Raw genomic sequence first — 24808 nt, 5'->3', positions numbered from 1 at the left:
TTTCAGATAATCTTATTTTATACGGTATATAATAAGATATAGTCTTACAATTCTAAAACCATAATGATTTCGCGTGTTGTTTCAAATGCATCAACACATTGAATAAGCTTTGGGTGTTTTAACTGGTTCATAATTTCGATCTCTGCTTTAACAGCGTCTTTCTCTGATGCTTTTGTCTTGATGAATTTTGCAGCCCACATCTTCCCGGTTGCTTTCTCCATACATTTATGAACTATTCCAAATCGACCTCTAAAAATAACAAGATGAAATAATATTAGTGTTCAGTGGAACCTGTGTAGTCCTGTTAATATAATTATAAAAGAAACTAAGTGTAGAGGTTACAATGGTTTCAAACAGGTGTGATAATATAGCCATTCATACAAAGACGTTCAGTTAAAAAAAAATTAAAAGGTTTGGTGATGGCTTTTGATCTCTGTTTTGCAAAAAAATACAGAGTATTTATCCTATGAGCAGTATAATAATATACTAAACAGATAGAAAAAATAATCCCGTTCATGGAACAAATATTGAAAAAACCTTTTTTCGGCCATCTTCATAATGCTGACTGAAAAATTACCCTCTGCTGGTTTTAGCGCCGCACTTTTAGGCTGCTACGATCAAGAGGAAACAGTCATTAAGAAACAGTAGGTATCGGTAGCATTTACTACGAAGAAATGGAAATTCCGAAATAAGCAATGCGCATGCGGCAGTTACCAAAGAACGTCCGCAAATTATCTATAGGGCTAAAAACTCAGTGAGCATGCGCGTGAAAATGTTAGACAGCCAATGAACATGTGCAATGAGTAATTGACGTTGTCGAGCCATGTCGAGTATGTGCAGTTACCAAAAGACGTCTCAGGAACCAACTAGTGTCTGCGTAGAGGGTATCAGTTACCAAAAAAACGTCTTAGGAACCAAATAGCGTCTGCGAAGAGGCTATGAAATAGAAATGGTAAAAATCGAGCTGCATGAGCAACTCAAATAAGGCGATCAGGTTATGGATGGAAAATGATAAAAACTCGGGTCGAAAAGCCTCTAAATTAAATTATTGCAAACAAAAATGTATTTGGCTCAATGGTCGTACCTGCGTACCTAGGCTTATTTATTAACAGTCCGATAAAAAATAACTACAGAAACTGAAGACACAACCTCAGAGGCCTAGGGCCTACTCTACTCAAGTAGTAGGTCAAGCAAAGAAATAGAGCCAGGCTTTCATATTCATATTCATTGTGTCGAGAGATACGGTGCCGCACACTGAAGAGGGTTAGGGTTAACTATTAATAGGTAGTTTTCGCCGCCGCACGACGTTAACCTTAACGGATGACGTCATAATTTATTCATCTTGTGTTGCGGAGTACGTAAATTTCAGGATTTAACGTGCTCGACGTACATTAGTTACGGGTTTGCGCATGCGTATTTCGATTTGTTTACAAAAAGGGGCGGAGCAATCGCGTTGCATGTTGGGTACTAACTTTAAAGTTAAGGTTAACGTCGTGCGGCGAAAACTACCCAGTATTAACGAAATACCGTACGGTACACATGCTCTATCGACCCGTAAAAAATAGCCACATACTATACTACGGCAGTAGTAAGTAGAAAAGAGCATAGCCAAGCTATGAAAACAAATAAATATTTAAATAATATTAAATAAAATTCATAATATTATTATTAATAATAATATTAATAGCAATAATTGTAAAAATGCGGTTTGGCTCAGTGGTTTTCATTATAGTTTTTGAACTTGTAGTCAGCAGGAGTTCTTGGGAGGCCCTGTACATAGATACCCCAAATTGCATTGTTGAAAGGCTGCCAAGTGGCTGAGGCTATGTTTCAGCCCTACAGGTGCAAGCATTTTAATTGCATATTCATAAATTGTAGTTAATTATTCAGCCTCTTAAAGCAAAAAGCAGTAACAGGATGGAGTCCACCATGGATGGCAAAACGAACAAGGGAAGACAACGTAAAAGATAGAGATATGAGATTGATTTGGCGTCAACATGCTAAGAGACTTTTGTCCAGCAGTGGACCTGCAATAGCTGATGATAAAACATCTTAAGGTTATCAACATAATTAATTAACATATATTAATATATATATACGTGTATATATATACGTATATATATACATATATATATACACGTATATATATATATGTATATATATACATATACACGTACGTATACACACACACAAACACACACACACAAACACCCACACACACACACACACACATATATATATATATATATATATATATATATATATATATATATAATTTTTTGTGAAACAGTGCTCAATCCCACTGAAAAATCTATCTCTTATACACATCTAGATGTGTATAAGAGACAGATTATGCACTTGTCAATTGTAGTCCAAACTTCCATGGAAACTGCTAAGTGATACGCACGCGTAGTGCTTCCATCAAGGAACCTCATCTCCTTGGCCTAGCTCTCACGTTGCTTCTCCGATTCAGACCTACTGTAGGCTAAACCTTCAAGTAGGTTTTATCCTCCAATCATTTATTAGCGAGGCATTTTCCCAGGACTACGGCGGTGTGGCGGGGACTTAGCCGGGGATGTACATTAAAACGATGCTCCGCATTGCTAGGAGGTGGCCGGGACTCTCACATGCATGTAACCATTTTGGAAATTACATCCCCTGCTAAGTCCCCGCAAGGCCCAAAATGAGGATAAAAATAGGCCAGCAAAAACTTGCCAACTTTCAATCCTCCGTGTTTTTACAAATACTCAAGTTTATGAAGTCATTAACACATTGTACCCTTACAAATCTACAACAACTTTGCTACTATTAGATAGTAAAGAGGCCCACATTTGGCAAAGAGTAGAAAGAGGAGTCGCATGTGGATTATATATTATTGCCTATTAATATTTTACAAAAAATTTGTTTTACGATTGGCAAATTTTCCTCGGGTACAACGTACATAAATGTAGTTTCCGGTACGATCTGTCTCAGTGGAAACCATGCCTCAGATTGCAGTGTAAAATACGGTGGATGCTGAAGCATGGAAAATCTACTATAGGTTGCCAAAAAACCTGTGCCAATTCTTGTTCGTCAATATTCTCAAAAATTGTGGAATGCCAACTTGAAATTTTGTAGGCTGCATTATATGCCAGACAATATTACTATCATTAATTATTACAACGCTTACATTTCAATAATTCACATTTATCTGAATTGTTTACAATCCAGGCCATGTCAAAATTGTCCAGAAGTAAAGATACTGTAGCACATAGAAGAACTTTACTATTTTTTTTTATTTCGCTTTATCAAAGGATTTCATCCATGCTTTATCATTTTAGTGCTGCATTAAAAGGAACCTGTCTCTTATACACATCTAGATGTGTATAAGAGACAGCCCACAGATATTGGGATTCCTTCCAGTGGATACTTAGTTTATTTTGTCATTCTGATCGGATTTTCTCTGCTGTTCCGTTTTAATTTTAAATAGTTTTGCATTATGTGGCCGTTTGCTGTTTTATGGGTTTATATATATATAAATTTGCTAAAAATATTACTGTAATTTGCCTGTCGAATTACATTACCACTTTGTGTGGAGGTACACGGTGTAGCTGTCCCCAAACCAAATCGGAAAGACTCCCAACCAATCAGTTGCCGGCGATCGCATGTAGCGATTTCGGTGACTTTTAGTGATCTTACAGTCGGAACTCCTACTTACTTGCCAACTTGCTCTTGAATATCGTAGTATTTCTTAATATCACCTGACTTCACAACTACATGTCTCGATTCAAATGTGCAGTCACCTTCATCTAGAATATATCGACATAATAAATTTATATGTATGATATTCTATTCTATTATAGGTTAAAATAAAAATATTGTATTTACTCAATTAAATTAATATTCAGATATCTAAACATGGAAGCCACATAACCGATTTGTGTAATATTGGCAAATATTACATAATAAAGCATAGTTAAAAAAAACTACATTCTTCAGGGTAAATTGTTAAAAAATGTTAAAAACGACATAAAAAAACATTAAGCTCGGTTTCCACAGAATCGCCCACCCTATCGGCGACAGTTGATAGGAAGGTTGGACCTGGTTTAACTTTGCCGATTGTGTTGCAGACGAATCGGGGTGCCTTCCCGCTTGCAGCTAGCAATTTACCCTGATTCGTCTGCAAGGCAATCGGCAAAGCCGATTTGAAGCAATTTTTGGTTTACTCTTTGTTGCACATGTACTATAACTGACCTCCCGAGTCGGCTGCTTTTGCCTCCTTCTGAACTTTAGTTTCAGTTGTACGGACAGGATCAGATGTCAATCCAGGGTCACTTACTCCATAAGCATTTTCAGACCTGACTCTGAAATTATACTTTGATTCAGGAACAAGACCTCTAACCACGTACGACGTACTCTTGGCCGTGGTAAGCCTACTCCAAGTTTCCTCTTGGGCTTTGCACATTTCTACTACATAGCCAGTAATAATACTACCTCCATCGTAGGGAGAACCACTCCATGATAGCGTCAAAGACGTTCGGCTAACATTTGAGGCTACTGGTTTACCTGTAGGTGGATCTGGTTTGTCTGAAAATATATAGAAACCAATTCTTTATAAAAAGATTTTAAACAGTAGAGCTTGAGAAAGGAGGATGACTATGGAACCAAACGCAGTGGCTGTAGCTCGATGGATTCTCTTCTTTAGTTGTGCAAGTCACCTTTCCTACATTTTCTCTCTGCCTTTTAAGGAATACTGTATATATTTTTAGTTCATAGTTTATTAATTTACGTATTCTCACTTATACAATAAATGTCAATGAAAATGAGGGCAATATAAGTGAAGAGGTGAAAGAAAACCTAAAGCTTCGTTACATGGCCCCATGGGAAGAAATATTCTTACCTAAAAAAAATAAAGTAATCAACCGATTGGAATTTGTTTGCTGTGCTGCTTATATTTATTTATCTATCTGTATATTTTTTTGAATTTACAGTATATCTTTATTATTATGTATTTTGTACTGTTTTATCAGTTATCAATTATCAGATATCAGTTTTTAGCTTTTATATTTAAAACAAAAACGAAAAAAAAACTAAAAACCTCATTTGACATTTTACCTCAGCCTCAATTTGTTCTTATTTTTTAAGCAATTTCAGCCTCAGTGTCCTTATAAAATGTGTTCTTTAAAAAATAATCCGCTGTCAACTTGAAACAAAGGTACCGCTATACTGGGAAGCGCTGTTCTTGAGGAGTGCCGAGCCCCATAATATTGCACATTGAGGCAAACTAAAACGCACAAGGAAATAGAGATAGGCACGCTGTCATGTGAGCACAGAGCTCCCATTTCGACATTACTCATGGGCGCAGACCATGGGCAGGGGTGGCGCCAGGATTTGCCCGACGGATGTGGATAAGAGACAGGCTATAGACTTACTTTTGAAGCACTTCTGTTTTAACAACCTATCTATATACATCAGCTTACCCACCTTAATGTTCCTGGACGCACCCTAAGATCCTCTGATCATTTTTTGCTCTCCGTTCCCAGCGTATTAGCAATAAATCTTTTTCCTTTGCAGCACCTACACTTTGGAATTCACTCCCTGCACATATTAAAAACTGTTCTTCTGTTGCTTCATTTAAAACATTACTTAAAACTCACCTTTTCCATAATTAACGTCTGCACAGTGCCTTTAATAATACACCTCGGTCTTTTAATTGACGCTTTAAAAATTTTTATATTATGATTATTATTATTATTATTATTAAATCAGTTGTATAGGTTTTATCATGTAAAACAAAACGCTGAATGACGACACATTATTCTGCATTTAAGTATGATACGTATTCAGTACATATTCAGGCACGAATGGACCTTCCGGAATTGCTGTTAATTAAAAAACCCAACAGTAAATACTATTACAATATCATATTGTTTAAAAGTATTAAACTACATCCACTTACCACTAAACTAATTCCTCCATGCACTTACCTACAACACTGACGGAAATCGTACAGCTATCAGTGCCAAGATCATTGGTTAAAATTAACTTGTATATACCACTATCTTCTTGTTTAGCGTTACGAATAAGCAGCATTGTATTGTCATCCACATCTTCTGTCTCGATTCTTCCCCCTTCTACGATTTCCTTCTTGCCTCGTTTCCATTCAATGTCCGGTTCAGGCGTTCCAGATATTTTACATGTTATCTCTATATCTTGACCAGCATTGACTACCAAGTTCCGTGGGCACTTCTCAACCTTTGGTGGCGCTATGGAAATGATTCGATGAATAGATTTTCAAGAAGCTGTATGTTATGCGTTGGTAAAAATTTCTGTCTTCTAATGTTGTGTTGTATCCGAATTGTAAACGAATTACGAATAACTTAATCAAATTATATTAAAAGTATCTGTTATGTGTAATGTGGTATGTCCTAAAGGATAGATGCGAGGACTTGGATGCTTGAGTATAATCGTGGCTGGAGAGAGGGGTGTAGATGAGTCATAGGGGAGAAGGGGAATGAATCACATGTTTCCTCTCAGAATTAAGAGAAGGTAGGCATAATTATCTAAATAGACCTATACCGCAAACCTCGAATTAAAGCCCTGGGCTTCTTTTTTCTGCGAACTTTCGATGGGCTTCTTTTCGAAATGGGCTTCTTTTCGAGGCTACTTTTGCAAAGTATAGTGGGGGGGGGGGTGCTTCTTTACAAATGAGTGCTGTAAATTTTGTGAATTTGTACTTTAAAACAATAAATATGACCACTGTAACATCAATCTGTATCATGGAGTGTATTTAACTGACATTAAATCACCTAAACTACTGTATAAACCAAGCTTGTTTTTATTTTCTTTGTTATTTGAAATTCATATATAGTGTATATATTGTACTATCTCGTAAAGAAGCCTATGCCATCCTGAAAAGATGTCCATGGGCTTCTTTTTTGGAAACTAATTTGCCAACTAAAGCGGGGGCTCAATTCGAGATGGGCTTCATTTGAGATTAAGCCCACTGGGCTTCAATTTGAGGTTCTACAGTATCAATTTTGTTCGTCTAACACTCCACACTCCAGTGTACATCATGTTTAGATTTTCAGTAAAATAATTAACAATGGCACGTCGTTTACCTTCGATGATGAGTTGAGCTGAACATTCTGCAGTACCAAGCGAGTTAACGGCTTTACAAGCATATTTTCCAAGGTCTCGCATTGTCGTTTCCTTGATAACCAATGCAATGACATCGTCATCATCAAACTCAAAACTGTATTTTCTACCCTCTTTCAATTCTTTACCATCTTTATACCAATACACCACTGGCTCAGGATCTCCGATCAGGCGACATTCCAGTCTGGCGGCACTCCCTTCAATGATTGGCTCATCACATAATTCTTCAATAAATTCTGGTGGTGATACGTTAGGCATCTTAGAACTTGTTTCTCCAAATGGTTTGGCAGATGAATTCAGTGTAAAAGAAGCAACCTTCTGACCAACAGCATTCGCAACAGGTGCTTTTATCTTTGCAGAAATTGGACTCTGGAATGTGCTGTCAACCTCATAATTTGGCTTTGTAATTCCAATATCATCTGTGCTTGTATTACTAACGTATTCTGGCTCTTCACTATAACAAGCTGAAAGATAAACAGTATCATTAATTTGTAAAGCGAATGTAGGAATTCTATTTAGATATTCGATGGGATTACCGAAATTGGTAAGTTCCCAGATTCAACGAGTGTAAACAATTGACTGCAGTTTTCGTGAATTCTTTTACATTCAATCCATTGTGTGTATTTCTCCTCAGTGAAATCTCCTTTGTTTTTAAGTACGATCACCAAGGAGAATTGTAACTACCACATGGGATGGACTGCTCACCTTTGACCCGAAGATCAGCAACCGATCTTGTGGAACCAGCACTGTTCGACGCAATACAGATGTACTCGCCTTCATCTTCGGCAAACGTTTCAGAAATGGAAAGTTTTGCGACGTTACCTTGACATAAATAGGGAATGCAATACGTTTTATGCGTTTTTTCACAACTTCAAATTCATGGTAACATTAAGAAGTATGTGGCTTTAATACTTATTGCAAATGCAGATGTAGATAACCATTGTAGTCTATATATGGCATATTTGTGTATTCTCAAAATTAATTAACGAATTAATTGCTATTACCTATTTGTAATTTATAACAGTTAAAATAAATTAATAACAAAATAGACAAAACAATATTAATGACAAACATTAGGGCTATCATTAAAAAATATTAAAACGATGTATGAAAATTAGTTTCCTTGTTACAAAAATGATATCGTGAAAAAACACAATACAATAATAATAATAATAATAATAATAATAATAATAATAATACATATATTCCTTATAATGTAATGTTCCTATGTCTTCAACAGATCATACCTTCATACGTCATTCTAAAATACTTCGATTCCTTTATTTCCTTTCCTTTGAAATTCCAGGTAATAGTCGGCAATGGCGTTCCAATTACATTGCAAACCAACAAAGCTGAACTGCCCTCATCGACGACTACATCAGACAAATCTTTGGTAAATTTTGGATGTTGTTTGGTTTGAACGTGCCGTGTGAGCAGATGACGGAAGTCGAGTTGTTCTGCCTCTGCCTCTTTGGCTTGGGCTTGAGGTTCTTCTTCCTCAGATTTGGATTTATTGAGCACATGACGGAAATCTAATTGTTCAGTTTCTCTTTCATCTTCATTTTGGTTAGTGTTGTCCATTTTCCGAAGTCTTGGCCTAAAATTTAACATTAATATGTTTACACCATAGTGTATATTATTTTATTTATTACCATCATTTATGATTTTTATACTTAGATAAAACCTCCAATAATAAGGTGACAGCAAACACGATACATTTTATTTGAATACTGCATATTATAACCAAGTACCTCGTTAAATTTACTGATATTAATAAAAATAGATATTATGAACAAACTGAATTAAAACATTACATTTGTTCATTAATCCATGGTGCACAATATAAACAACAGAAATTTGAGCATACTTATGCAAAAATATTTTCTTGTCTATACTTCGTTTGTAATAATGTATGAAGGCCTAGTAACCTGATTGGCAAAATATATATAATTTGTAATTATGTGTGGCTAACCGTTTAGCATGTTATGTAGATGGGAACACAAACCTCAAGCCTCTTTAATAACTTTTTTTCCTTTCTTATTTTTTAAATATCATTTGCTCAACAAAACATTAACAGAAGCAAAAGTTACATGTAATGAATGGTATATCAATACCATTTGGAACTGGACAAAACAAAGCAAAACAAGATATTTACCGCACCCTCTCCTTTTTTTGTACCAACATTTTTTTACACAAAATACATAAATTTCATTACCCTCTAATAAAAACAGAAAACAGCCACTAAACACCTTTCATTCCATAAAACTGATTGATTATTAAACAACAGAGATGTAACTTTTCTTACTAAATAAACGTTTTTCTTCATTATTAATTTTTTTCAAATTTACAGAGAATTTCTTTTTAAAGCTACTTGTTTTTCTAAAAAAATAAAAAACATGTTATTTAATGAGTTTCTTAAAACGGAAAATATATGGTGACTGATTTACAAATCTACAATCAAAATTATACTAACATTTAATAATAGTAGGTTAGGATTATGCACTTCAATACCAAATATTATGTCTTTATAACTTAAATCATTATCTAAAATGGTGGCTTCTCTCCATCATTTTGTAAAATATTTCCAAAATTTGTTAACTAGAACACTTTTCATTTTCAATAATTTTCATTTTAAATAACCAATAATTAGTCCTTAAAAAGTTCATTATTTTTTATTGGAACATTCTTATTTTATTAACTTCTGACTAGCTATGAATGGCAAGGCATATATATCCCTCCATTCACTCTCTGTTATATCAAATTCCTCATTAAATTTCTTTTATGACGTAGGAGTTTCACCTATACTTTTTACAAAAATTGTGTAAATAATTTTTGTTTTAAGATTATTTAACAAGATCTCTTCGACATTACATGTTACAGTTATTCCGATAGGATTCCGCATATTTCTGACAAACCCTGATTTTAACTCATGTTTCCACCTGAGTGGAATAGACACTTCTCCAACATAAAAAAAAAAAATGGGCACACCCCTATTAACCCAGCTCGTGAACTCGTAAATATCTTCTTTATATTTGTCGCTTACTAAATTTATACCTGTTTCAAAAAACACTTTATAGAAAAAAGATCTCTTATTAATTCGAATGCTTTGATTATGCCACAGGCATTGATATATACAATTTACTTTAATTATCTGGTTTGACTAAATCGAAATATTAAATATGACTATCCTTATAATAATGTGGAATATTTAAAAGCTTGATCTGTGATATATTCATTTTAAAACTCAACAATTGTTTTCCTCAAATTTAGGGGTTAAAAATTCATCCAAAAAAAATTTCCAATCTGAGGCAACATTAACTTTGTATCTCTGAATCCATTTTATTTGAAGTACCCTAATCATACTTCTTATATCGATCATTTAATAACTTTAATAAAGCATTATTTTCTAAAGAAAATGGCTATATTACATATACGCTAAGAGTACGGCAATCAAAACAAATACAAATGGTACCTTGACTTCAAAAGTGACCTGAAGTCTGTATGTTCATCCTCAATCTGGTGAACCATCACAGATACAGTGCATTTTTCTTCTCCAACTTCGTTTTTAGCGATGCATGTATAGCTTCCAGTATCCGTCACAATGGCGGCTGGAATTCGAAGACTGTGTGAGAATCCCTCGGTGATGAGCTGGACACGATCACTTGGTTGAATTATACGACCTTCTTTAGACCAGAACACGTTCGGCTCTGGATCACCATCTACTTTACATGTCAGTGTTATGACAGTTCCTTCGTCAATGTTCATCTGGTGAGGCTTCTGTAAGAAATGCGGAGCAATCCCGACATCGCCGGATTCTAAGAACGAAAGAATACAGTTCACTATAATGGACGATTGATTGAAGTATTCAACAACATGTAATAATTCGGTGCATGCATAACACATGTAATATTAATATAAAAACCAAGAAAATTGTACAGTGATTGACTTTAAATCGTATGCTTCCACATACAAACTAATGTTAACAATTTCAAAGGTAATGTTACTCATGCATTTAAATGTATTGTCACCAAAATCATTGATCGCAAAGTAATGAAAGTAATACGTTTGTTATATCACACAACAATGCTATAGCCTACGGTAACGTAAAGGCGTTCGGTCGGAGTGCAAGATGTTTCTATCTTGCTTTATAAATGTCTCCTGTCTATGTATAACAATGATTTCTTTGTATTCAATATAATGTTAAAACGTATTTGAGATAATTTTAGAACTTTTTTTAGATAGTAAGAGACCATAATATAAGTTAAACTTATAACAAAATCAATGAAATATGACAGTAACGTACCGTAATATATAAGAGAAAACAAAAGTCATTTCACAAATGATGGTAATTACTAAACACTTTTTTGGTATATAATAATACATAATTAGAGTAAAAATCTATTAGTGTCTGTGAATAAAAAATTCAACACGTGTACACATCTAATAAAACATGCACAAAGCACACTAGATAAGGACCATAGGGCGATCATGTATTACCATAGTAACGATAGAGAGGCAAGCAAATCCTGAAACTGAGTAAGAAGAAGAAGAGTATGAAAGAACATTATAATGAAAAATACATTAAAAATAATCTTGTTTGATATACATATAATATAGATATATTATGCACAGATCATAGGAAAAAAAAGAGGCATCGATTTTAGAATTGTTAAAGCCGTTTGTTAATAGACAATTTTTTTAGAAACTGTGTGCTGAAATAAAGTGGCGCTATTATAGAGATGTATGCAGTTGATTTATCGGTTGCACTCTTACGAATAATAAGATTTTATCATTACTCTTATGTTACTTAATGACATATTAAAGTAAAAAGCGTGTATATTACCATTGACAAGAACCTTGCAAGATGTGGAGTTTTTCCCCACTGAGTTGGTAATAACACAGGTATAAACTCCAGCGTCATCTGGGTACACATCACCAATCACTAAGGAATGAGTGTTGCCGCTGGAAACCAATTTGAAATCATCTTCTTCTTTGATATCTTCGCCTTCAAAAAACCAACTTGCTGTTGGCGCTGGAGATCCTTTATAATGATTTAAAGAAAATGTATTAAGCTCTTAAGGGTATTAGTTTATTTTAATATTTTTATATATATTTATATATTTTCAATTAAATTCTTATTTTGCAGAAATACCGGGATGGTGTCCGGTGGGGTATAGTTTTACCTGTAGTTAAGTTAGTTAAGTCGGCCCTTCTGTTTTTGTACGGGGATTCATAGGTTCAGCTCTGCTTGTTTTGAATGCTCTTTCCATTTTTTTTTCAACATCTCTGTTCTTTAATTTTGCCTCTTTACTTACTGAAGTTTTGAATTAATTTGCAATAAAGTTAAAAAAAAATGTATTAAGCTCTTAAGGGTATTAGTTTATTTTAATATTTTTACATATATTTATATATTTTCAATTAAATTCTTATTTTGCAGAAATACCGGGATGGTGTCCGGTGGGGTATAGTTTTACCTGTAGTTAAGTTAGTTAAGTCGGCCTTTCTGTTTTTGTACGGGGATTCATAGGTTCAGCTCTGCTTGTTTTGAATGCTCTTTCCATTTTTTTTCGACATCTTTGTTCTTTAATTTTGCCTCTTTACTTACTGAAGTTTTGAATTAATTTGCAATAAAGTTTACTTGATACTTGATTGTATTCACCAAATTTAATTGTAAATAATGTTAATATTTAAAAATTCAATCTAGGATATTGCTCAATAATATTTCTTAACTGTTAATAAATTTATACATAAATTTTATTTTAAATTGCTAGGCCTTGTAATTGACTATTGATAATTTTATATATTATTGAATTAATATTTTTACTGGTAATTTATATGTTGATTTGTATGTATTAGTTAGGATTTCCTTTTGTTTCCTTCGTCTTGTGCAATCCCTTATTAATTTCACTATATGAATGTTTTGTTAAAACTTCAATTTCATATTTTACTGTATGCAAATTGCAATAAAGTTAATTGTATTCGCATTTATAATGAATAGAATATAGGCCTACGTATGTGTTTAAGCTGTAAAATGGCCAAATAGCCACATCCTAATAAAAGTTGAATTTTCCTAAATATTTTCATTCAAAATTAGCCAAAATACTAATGGAACTAAAGATATCATTGTTTATATTCTTTTGTTTTTGGCTAATCAAAATATCTATTAGGAGTCAAATAGCTGTATACTGTATTGGTTTTGGCCAGCTTAAATCCCGCCATGGTTTGGTTATTTTTCACATTCCAATACGGTAGCCTATCAGTGCTACCGTATATGAATGCTAATTCGATCAAAACAAAGCTACCACTCATTTCACTATACAATGTGTATAAACGGGGCCCATAAATTATATTTACTATCTCGCATGGGACCCATTCTCTAGATGTGTTCAGACAACCGTTTTTACAAAGTGGGGCAATTCCCTACTTTATGATTAAATTCTTTCGAAAAAATGTGGGCTATAACTTGTAAATCCCAGCTACATACGGATACTGATTAGATTGTATTGAGCCAAGAGGTCCTAATGATATTGGTTTACCCAACTGAGCTGCCCTCATATTTGTTATGGCAAAGGTAGACCAGAACCAAAAATTAGCGGGAGAAACCAAATGAGAAGTGAACCAAATGGAAGGCAAGATTATTATCCTTATCATCAATATCATTATCATCATCATCATCATCATCATCATTGTCATGTATTTCTTTATCAGTATCAACATCATTATCATCAATAATCATCAATATTAGACCTATCATTAGTCTCAAACAACAATATCACTAATCTCATAGGCATGGTCATCACCATCCTTATCGTCATCAATATCGTTCTCATCAATATCATCATAAATATCATCGTCATAACCATGGTCATTACCCACATAGAAATCGTAGTCATAATCTTAAATGAATATCATTATCAGTATCATTAATATTATCACTATTTCCTCCTCCTCCTCCTCCTCATCATTATTTATTATCATCATTATTATCACCACCATCAATATCATCATTATCATCAATATAATTATTATAAGTAGCAACATCATCACCATCGATGAACCTATTTTCATTTTACTGACAAATGTTTACACTAATTTACCCTAATTTATTTTTTTAATTAAACATTATGTTTCAATAATAAATAAGCTAATTGTAATTATAATGCACATAATGTAACGAACAAATGATAAAAATCAAATTACAACCAGGAATTTATTTATATTTATACACAAAATAAATGCATTTTCAAAAAATAAAAACTCACCTTTCACGTCAACTGTCAGTGTCAACGGACTTCCATCATCAACGGTGACATCTCTAAGTTCCTTTATGAATTCTGGCGCAGATGTCGTGGCTGTCGGTGCCGATAATTTTGTAGGTCTAGGGGATATTTTGACTTGTGAGGATGATATCTTTTCTGGAATAGTCGTTAAGTTTACACTATTCGATCTTGAACCATTTGATGCTCCCCCATTAATCTCAATTCCTTCTGCACAAGCCAAGTAGAAATATAATTAAATTTTATGACTTATAATGGCCTCTCCATTGGTGGTCTTTTATTCCTTTTATATTTACTCTTAATCTGTTTAATAGGTGTACTAGTGTAGTTTTTATGGTAATGTAGATAGAATACGAAGGATGTGTGCATTGGATAACTTGAGTGTACCGTGTGGCTAAGTAGCACTATAATTCTGAAAATTGTGTCTACATTAAATACTGCCACCTTAGTTAGAATAGATAAACTTAAAACCAGACTTCTGCGAAGGTCGTGATTACTATATATTCGTATATTATTTAAAAAGGTTAATATCTTTCAACTAAAAATCTGACTTTTAATGTCTTTAAAATACCTTTAAACTTGGAAAAACTGAAGAGTAAAAATACCTTCAACTTCTAATTTGGCAGAAGAGGAAACAGTTCCGACTGAGTTAGTCAGCGTGCATGTATATTTGCCAGTATCCTCTGGGAATACTTCAAAGATGGTTAACTTGGCAACTATTCCATTGAAAGATAGTTCGTAGACATCATCTTCGGTAATGGGTTTTTCTTCAAAAAACCAACTGACATTTGGCTTTGGCGTCCCCGACACACGGCACTCAAACCTCACCGATTCAGCATCCTTACATTTTAAATCGGATAATTGTCGTAGAAACTTTGGTGGGAATTGTGCTTCTACTTTTGGTGACACCGGTGGATCATCTACATTGATATTTTTTTTTTAAATGAAACACATTTCATTATAGTAGTATGTTTGTTTATAATGTCTATAAAGGCTAGTAATTACTGGCTTATGAGGTACTTAAACTAGTCATTAAGCATCATGTTAACTCTATTGTTGACAAGGAAATGTTAAAAGTTTCTGCTAGGCATAGAGGTAAGTTTAAGAACCTTCTACATGAGCATGCAATCATTAATGGAACAGCTAAGAACCCTAATCATATTATTACTAACTTAACTAAGGAAACCCTAACTAAAGAAGAATCCGTATTAATTTTTGGCATATGTAACGGATTAGCAACTAGGCCCCAAGACTCAGATATGTTTGTATATGCTGAATCAATATAGGAACAACTTCAAAATGCTGATGCTCTCCCTCAATCATTTCTTAAACGTGAGAAAATTAAAAACTCAGTTAGAGCAATGGCCTGTAACTTTCTAGATTTTGATAATAAGAAACTAAATAGTGATGTCTTGATTCTTATATAAACAATAAAATATGCAAATTAAGTCGATCAATGAATGTTAAATAAAAATTTAAAAAATAAATTTAAGCATAATTCTATGATATTAACATGATTTTAAAGTTTAGGCATTAACCAATTGTAACCATTATTAACATATATTTTATTTGACCAGTACATACCTTAATTATTTTTTTCTCCCCTTTTCATTTTTATATAAAATTATATTACTTTTCATCATTGTACGCTAATTTTTATTGATTGACACTTTTGATTTGGTTCTATAAAAGCTCGCTCTTTGGACATAATTTTCATTCCTGATGATGACATAACAAATGTCGAAATATTGAATCTGACACAATGGCGTGTATTTCATTGCTTGCAGGTGTGTATCTTAAACTACGTAGTACATTAAGTAGAGCACGGAATAGGATGTACATGTATAAGGACACACAGACATGAATGTTAAAAGATGCGCCGGTACAAAATCGGTTAAAATTTGGAAATAGAGTTTCAACGTCTCTATATAATAATAATAATAATAATAATAATAATAATAATAATAATAATAATAATAATAACAATAATAAATAATAATAATGAATAATAATAATAATAACAATAATAAATAATAATAATAATGAATAATAATAATAATAATAATAATAATAATAATAATAATAATAATTGTAGACTTATGTAAGAGCATTACTGTAGAGACCTTAATGCGCTTAGCATTATTACCCCCGGTCTTTGGATAAAGCACATATGCAACACATACTCAGGTCCGTTGGGAGAATTCCATAATGTTGCTGGCTGTAATCAGCTACTTTTTTTCTCTGTATGTAAATTTAGAAACAAGGGTCACCGTTACTAAATAAATGTATAAGTTTCTGTTTTCTGATAAGTTGGAAAATAATGGATCTATGTTATTATTCTTACTAAATAATTCGAGAGTAATGAATCATAAAGTGAACAAACTATAAAATAGTTGAACTCATCTTAAATGATGCAGGTGCAGTTTCACTGTTCCCTGGCCAGCGTTACATAAAACACAAATTCTTTTCCGATCGCGTTTTGCAAACATCGATTCGTATAATTTTCTCCTGACACAAAACGCTATCGGAATAGCAATGCTGCTACTTTGAGATCGGATTCATCACTAGTCACCGTGCGCGGAAGCTTGCTGGTCGAGTGGTTAAGACACCAGACTAGTTACCCGGAGGTCGTGGATTCGATTACCACTCGAAGTATTGGGAACATAGTGAGCATTCAGTACTTTGACACGTCAGGTCGGGCAAACATCGATTCGTATTATTTTTCCTGACGCAAAACGTCATGGGAATAGCATTGCAGTAACCGCTGCTACTTCTGATCGGATCGGATTTATCACTAGCCACAAAGCACAGGGGTTAAGACACCAGGAGATATCTGGAGGTCGTGGGTTCGATTACCATCCGAATCACTTGCGAGATTTTTTTTCCACAAACATTCAGTACTGTCACAGGCCATGTAGGGCAAACGTCTAGTCCTACAAATTCGTTGACAGGTAACGGGGTATTTTAAAATCTGCCAGTTTCATTGAAATATATAATTCTAATAAAATTAAAACATAAGACATGTATGATATTATTTTACTGCTCTACCACATACCTTGTACCGTTAGCTGACAGCTTGCAGTGGCCTTGCCAGCCGAGTTTATCAGAACACACGAATATCGACCAGCATCACACTGCATAGCATCATCTATCTGTAAAATATGTTCTCCTTCTGTTTCCAGTATCTTGTATCTGAGGTCAGATGGTAATGGTGTTCCATCCTTAAACCAGTTGATCTCAGGAAACGGGTCGCCAGCAACAAGACATGTGAACCTGGCTGATTTTGATTTTTTAATCGTTTGTGACTTTGGACGAGAGGTGAAGTTTGGCGGTTGCTGGATCTTAGGCATTACAGGTATCGAAGTTCGCTTAGGTGTGGTTGTTTCCACCTTCACAGCAGCTTTCGTCGCCGACGAGTCAACATGATCATCTGTTTTAAGCTTAGCACTTGTTTGTTCCTTCTTAAGTTCGAGTTTAAAGGTATTTGTCTGCAATTTGGTGGTATTTTGTGCGTCCTTCTGCTTTACAGTGCTAGATATTTTGATTGAATTCGTCGATTTCTTTGTATCGACTGATTTCACAACTTCCATTGACTTCTGCAAAGCATTGTTAGAAGGTTGGTCGTTTGTTTTGCAAAGGTCGTTAAACTTTTTGAAGGCGTTTAATTTGCTCGATGAAGAGATAGACACACTCTTGCTGATTTTCGAATGGAAAAAAACCAACAAAACATTAGGCAGTGTCGGTGCATATTGCATGCACAGTAATTTAAAATACAAAATTAATAAGCAAAAATAAAAAATATCGAACAGATTTGTGATTCTTAATGGACATGTAACGGATACAGATTCAGCAATATGACATTAATAAATAAAAATGGCAGTGCCACTGCCATTTTTATTGTCATTATCATTGTCATCATGTCATTTTTATAAGTACTTATAATTTGTGTTCATAAAAATAATGTTAAACGTTTTACATTTTTAACAAAACTACGAAGTGATATGCATAATGAATATGATTGATGATGATAATAATAATAATAATGATAATAATAATAATAATAGGCCAACAACAACATTGATAACTTCAATAACGAATAATAATAATAATAATAGGCCTATAAAGTAGATAATACACAGTTGTAGGGCCTATTATTATGCCAGTGTATAAAATCATACAAATAGCAGAATTTAGAAATGTAATCTACTATTGATAAAAAAAATGTTAATGCAATTATTTGGTTTGCTAGAAATGATTGAAAACTCACGAGTTGGTGTTTGAAGCGGAGTCTGTCGTAAATCCATTTTGAAATTCACGTCGTTTCTGGTTGTCTGAAGGATTAGAAATTAAAAAAAAAAACAACTTGAAAACGGTCGTTATTTAAAAATACTACAGTACTAGCCCACAGTGAACCAGACACTATGTAAGTTTGACCCAGTGGCATCATGTGTACTACTTTTTTTAAATAGAAAACCCAAAAATAAAGTAGCAAGACGCAATTTGAACTCAGGCCAAAACACAACCAATTGAATCACTGGAAAAACACAGCCATTCAGCAAAAAAACATAAAATTTCTTAAAATTGGAAAAAAAAAAATATTGAAGACCAAGACGCGATTCGAACTGACAACCTTAAGTTCTTTAGAACACATCCTTAATCGACCACGCCATCCATGCGACGTGCCCTATTTGTAATGGCAGTAATGTACATCTTTGCTGTAACCCCTGTTTTGTCCTTAAAACTTAAAAAAGGGCGATGAACGTTTGGAAATCACCTCATGTTTATGTATACAAAGTTTCCTGCAAGTCCGTTCAAAACTGGCGACGCTGGACGTTTTTGAAGTTTTGGTAACAAGAATAAAGTTTTACAAGCAAATGTCCACGCTACTCCCTAAAATATTGTAAATTTTAATAAAACGTATAATTATTGATTTAAAAAGTGTATTTACAGAATTTTATGAATAAGATGAACTGACATAATTACTGCATGTTTTATTCGCCTTATTTTTTTTGTTTTTCTTTCTTGTTAACATTGAAACATGAAAAAACAAATTCTACCGTAGGGGATACAATGTCTTTTCCACCTACAGTGTTGAGATTTTGAAATTTAAGCTCTGAAATATAAATCTCGTTTTCTAGACGGATTTATGATGTTTTGTTATTTTTTTTTTTTATAATGTCTTCATGTTATGTATGCACAAATTATATATATACATATATATGTATAAATGCATCGATTCATACATGTTTAATGTAAATAATCCACGTGTGTTCCCTAGATATGTAGCTCGGCGGGTGGGAGGTGGTAGTGGTGAAAGGAGTTTTGTTCGGAGTATATCGACCCGTCCACAGGCAAAGTGTTCATACTCGGAATTGGTTTTGTACATTGGGTGTGCCAAGTCGTTCCATCTCGTCTTTTCATTGAATTGCCTGTATATATATTTGTGTGTATTTATGTGGCCTATTTGCATACACATGTATACGTAATGTATATGTATGTATACATATACGTGTACAATGTATATGTATGTATGTGTGTATATAATTATATATATATATATATATATGATATATGTGTATATATATGTCATTATGTGCATATATAATTTTTAATATAATCTATATTTTAAATTTTTAAAATGATTTCAATACCGTATATATTTTAAAATATAGTCCAATCTAAAGTTCATAATTTACCTGATTTTTTCAGGTCTTTTAATAATCAAAAATAAGTACTGTATGCCTTTTAATAATCTTTGTTTTTTCCCCCATTTTAATTCTTGTTCTTTTTATAATTGTTACTTGATTGTAGACCCTATTATTGTATTATGGCCGCACTACTGTACAGGTGTGTGCTACTGTTCTGAACGTGAGTTCTAATATTTTTACTACTGATACTGAGGAACAAGAACAAGAACAAGAACAGCAGTGAGGCTCTTATATCAGCGCCTTGCACGGACCCAAAAGGTGTACTAGGCGGGTTGTGATGTATTTAATTTTAATTTTTTCTTTTCATGCATGCCTAAGGAGTAGATATGATTGTTTTATGTATCGAATGACCGAAATGATTCAATATTCAATTCAGTATTTTTATTCAATCTCAAATGGCAGCATTAACGCTCAGTAAGAGACTTAAAACCTGAAGCAATTAATACAAATTTCATATCATTAACAGAGTGGTTAGGCAGATTAAAATGTTGTGCTACAGGGAATCCCAGAGCTTTGTCCCGAATCGATTTCTTGTGATTGTTACACCTAAGTCTAAATTTGCTCCCTGTCTCCCCGACATAACAACCTCGATCACACTTAGAACATATGATCATATATATAACATTGGTAGAGTTGCATGTGAGAGGGGGTGGGTTGATGGTTAAGTTAGTGTGGGGGAGCTTGATAGATTTGCTAGTGATGAGAATATCACAGACTTTGCAGCGTGAGTTGTTGCAGGGACGGTTACCAGTTAAGGGGGGAATTCTAGGGAGATGGGAGGAAGTCAGGATATTTTTAATGTTGGGGGGCTGTCGTTTAGCTAAGATGGGGGGATTTTCGAAAGGTTTGTGGTCAGGTAAGTGGGTTCTTAGAACCTGGAAATCCGCTTTAATGGATTCTGACAGCTTATAAATACGGGGGTTATAGTCTAGTATAAGGGGTATTAGTATAAGTGTCATTATGTGTATATATAATTTTTAATATAATCTATATTATACATTTTTAAAATGATTTCACTATATATTTTTAAAAAATAGTCCAATCTAAAGTTCATAATTTACCTGATTTTTTCAGGTCTTTTAATAATCAAAAGTAAGTAGGCCTACTGTATGCCTTTTATTAATCTTTGTTTTCCCCCCTATTTTAATTCTTGTTCTTTGTATAATTGTTACTTGATTGTAGACCCTGTTATTGTATTATGGCCGCACCACTGTACAGGTGTGTGCTACTGTTCTGAACGTGAGTTCTAATATTTTTACTACTGATACTGAGGAACAAGAACAAGAACAAGAACAGCAGTGAGGCTCTTATGTCAGCGCCTTGCACGGACCCAAAAGGTGTACTAGGCGGGTTGTGATGCATTTAATTTTATTTTTTTCTTTTCATGCATGCCTAAGGAGTAGATATGATTGTTTTATGTACCGAATGACCGAAATGATTCAATATTCAATTCCAATATTTTTATTCAATCTCAAATGGCAGCATTGACGCTGAATTACATGAGAATGCATTAAAACTCGGAAATACTAAACCGAAAAACACAAAAAAGCACAAAAAGATTACATAATTTAGAACATTAAAATTAAGTTGAGACCTATAAAAGTAGAAATCAGATAAACTTCATTAGATCAAACATTAAATTCTATTTGTATAATAAAAAAATATCAAAAAACACAAGGAATAACAATTGGTTTATGATTTATACAAAATTACACATTGGTAGATATAAAAATATAAACAATTTACATAAAATTGACTAGAAAAATAACTGTTAGATTTCATATTGAACAAGGGAAATAGATGTGTTGAATCATATTGCAACAAGAGCCCCGCCTAAATTCTACTATAGGCAAAATTTGGAAACCGCAATAACGGAATTGTCATTTATCGAATACTAATTGTCATTATTTATTTTAAAAGTCTAGTGAGGAATGGAATCTGGCTATTGCCATATCTATTAGTCCGGTGCTTGGGAACTCGATATGTATTTGTGTGTCTGAGATTCATAGAGTGAGACCGGCTATTCTGAGGGAACCAATCCTTATATCTATCTGAATTACAACATTTATTAGCAAACTCACTGCACAAATGGATTCTTCTTTCTTCAAGCGTTTGGAGACCAGTAATATTTAGTGCGTCGTTATACGACACATAATTTGTGCCAAGAATGATACGGCTGGCTCTTTTTTGGATTCTTTCAATCTGTTTGGATTGCTGTCTTGTAATGTTTCCATGCCAGACAGGTAAGGCATATTCAATAGTAGGGCGCACATATCCAGTATACACTGACACCAAATCTTGGACTGGGACTCCAAATCGCTTGAGCCGACTCAGCATCTTCGACTGCTCTTAGATACCATTGTGTTAACATGCGTATCCCAACCCAAGTTGGCCTGTACTGTAAGACCCAATATTGTGGCCTCTGATACCTTCTCAAGCATTTGATCATTTATCATAAGATTAGGAGGATTTGGGGGTTGGTTTTTAAAGCAAATTTGTAAAACCTTACATTTGGATGGATTGAGCTTTAGTGGTTAGAATTGGCCCAGAGGTCCAAATCGTGGACATGCGACTCTATACAGGTTGGCACCCTGGTAGGACGGACCTCAACCAGGCTTAGATCATCAACATACTTAAAAGAAGACGAATGCGCATTCTCGGATGCATCATTGATCATGGCGTTAAATATGATAGGCCCAAACTTCGTGCCTTGTGGGACCCCGCATGAAAGTGTTACCCAGTCCGAAAGTGTTGAATGGTATCGCACCCTCTGACGTCGCGCAGTGAGAAAGTCCACAATCCACGGTAGGATTTCGCTTCGGGCACCAAGATGATAAAGTTTCTGGACTGCGATCGTGTGATCTACGCAATCAAAAGCTTTGGAGAAGTCCGTCGCTACCAACGTGCCAACTCTATCAGGTTTATCAGTGCCTTTATAAATGGTATCAAGTGGTTTAATTAAACAGTGGGTGGTTGATGAGCCCTTAATACAACCGTACTGATTGCGATCGATAGATTTAGCAATATCGTTCCAGACCCACTTAGAAACGAAGCCCTCACAAACCTTAGCAAGAATGGCTGTTAAAGAGATTGGTCTGAGTTTGCTTATTTTAACCGGTAATTCCTTTGGCACTACTGGGGCAATAATTGCATCCTTCCACACTTGAGGTACTGATCCCTCAACTAATGATAAATCAAAAATACTAGTTACAGGGATGCTAAATTCGCACGCAAACTCTTTAAGTATTTCCCTGGTAGTCCATCAGGACCTGTTGCTTTCCTTTGCGTTCAATTTACTCAATTCTTTGTACATATCCCAGACATGGATTTGAGGTGGGGGTTGTAGCAGGCAAGTACGCAGGCAATTGTTTCAGATTTATTGGGGGCCTACTCTGAGAGACTGAAGCAAAGGTCTGGTTAATTGCTTCTGCAATTGCCTTCACATCACTCTGGGGTATACCAGGGACAAGAATCATAGGTCGAGGTTTGCATTTATTAGATATCAATTTAAAATTGAGATATCTCTATTTATAACTAAGATATCTCTATTGAAAACTAAGATATCTCTATTTTCATTGTTAATAGAGATATCATAGTTTTTAATAGAGATATCTTAATTTTAAATAGAGATATCTTAGTTTTTAATAAAGATATCTTAGTTTTTAATAATATATCTCTATTAATAAAGATATCTTTATTAATAGAGATATCTCTATTTAAAACTAAGATATCTCTGTTTAAAACTAAGATATCTCTATTTAAAACTAAGATATCTCTATTAACAGAGATATCGCTGTTAATAGAGACATCTTAGTTTTGTTTCCTGCTGCAATGTCTGATGGGATAGCGTATACATTAGAATGTGTAAGAATCTGTTTTGGCAGCAGCGGATTGATTCCAGATGTGATTAGGTTTATATATGCGCAGAGCTGTGTGTGTCTAAGGACTCTGGCTATCAGTTAGGTCCTTAAAACATACTCCCACCATCCACTGTCATACTATATTCATGCTATATTTAACGAAATTATCGTAATAACAATCAATAAAAGCTAAATATAACATTCACATGCAAATAATGATTTAGCCTTTACATCTTCATATTCATTTGCTATGTCAGATCATTTCTTTTGATTTTATAGATCTATACTTTTTGGATCTGTTAAATTTGTTTAATCCTACATGTCATCATATTAATCATTTTATTAATTTATATATTTCCACTCCAATTAGTTACGTTTATATCCCAACATTGAGGTCAGTCAGGGGTTCTCGCGCTGGAAGTCGTTTGTGTCCTTTTGTACGTTTGTCTCTTTCTACCTAGGAATATTAATGGGTAACTGGTAGGATGTTGTGGCATTAAATAATTATACTAGTTTCGTGTGCTAAAGAAATAGCGAACGACTAGGTACACTTCCTAGGGAACAGAGAATGTTTGTGCTGGTTTTCCAATGTACGTCATCCATGGTCCAGGGGATGACTTTATCATTCACGTTTAAATTATTATTATTATTTCCCGTCATTTATTATTAAAACATTTTTAGTTATTATTATTATTCTTTTTATTATTATTATTATTATTATTATTATTATTATTATTATTATTATTATAATTATTTTTTTTTATATTTTTCATGCCACACGCAGGCCGATTAATTACAGCTATGCTATCAAGCCCCTTGCTTCCCG

General features: G+C 33.9%; 1 protein-coding gene across 1 annotated transcript in view; it reads right to left on the bottom strand.

Annotated features, from left to right (window-relative positions):
- LOC117102172 (myosin light chain kinase, smooth muscle-like) overlaps positions 1-24808 on the bottom strand; it is a 68814-nt gene that overhangs the window by 6896 nt on the left and 37110 nt on the right. Inside the window, exons 7-19 of the mRNA XM_033242376.1 lie at positions 18682-18745; positions 17470-18110; positions 15020-15334; positions 14400-14624; positions 11981-12178; positions 10610-10952; positions 8385-8734; positions 7843-7959; positions 7101-7601; positions 5967-6245; positions 4234-4566; positions 3698-3788; positions 49-249 (exon numbers count right to left, since the gene is read on the bottom strand). Coding sequence (XP_033098267.1) covers positions 49-249; positions 3698-3788; positions 4234-4566; positions 5967-6245; positions 7101-7601; positions 7843-7959; positions 8385-8734; positions 10610-10952; positions 11981-12178; positions 14400-14624; positions 15020-15334; positions 17470-18110; positions 18682-18745 — 3658 coding nt within the window. The remainder of the gene's footprint in view (positions 1-48; positions 250-3697; positions 3789-4233; positions 4567-5966; positions 6246-7100; positions 7602-7842; positions 7960-8384; positions 8735-10609; positions 10953-11980; positions 12179-14399; positions 14625-15019; positions 15335-17469; positions 18111-18681; positions 18746-24808) is intronic.

Source organism: Anneissia japonica, unplaced genomic scaffold (assembly GCF_011630105.1).
Source record: "Anneissia japonica isolate Jap-2015-1 unplaced genomic scaffold, ASM1163010v1 scaffold287785_len535756_cov143, whole genome shotgun sequence".
In the NCBI taxonomy this organism is placed as follows: Eukaryota; Metazoa; Echinodermata; class Crinoidea; order Comatulida; family Comatulidae; genus Anneissia; species Anneissia japonica.
The sequence above is the reverse complement of the archived record's forward strand: the minus strand, read 5'-3'. Positions and strand labels throughout refer to the sequence as shown.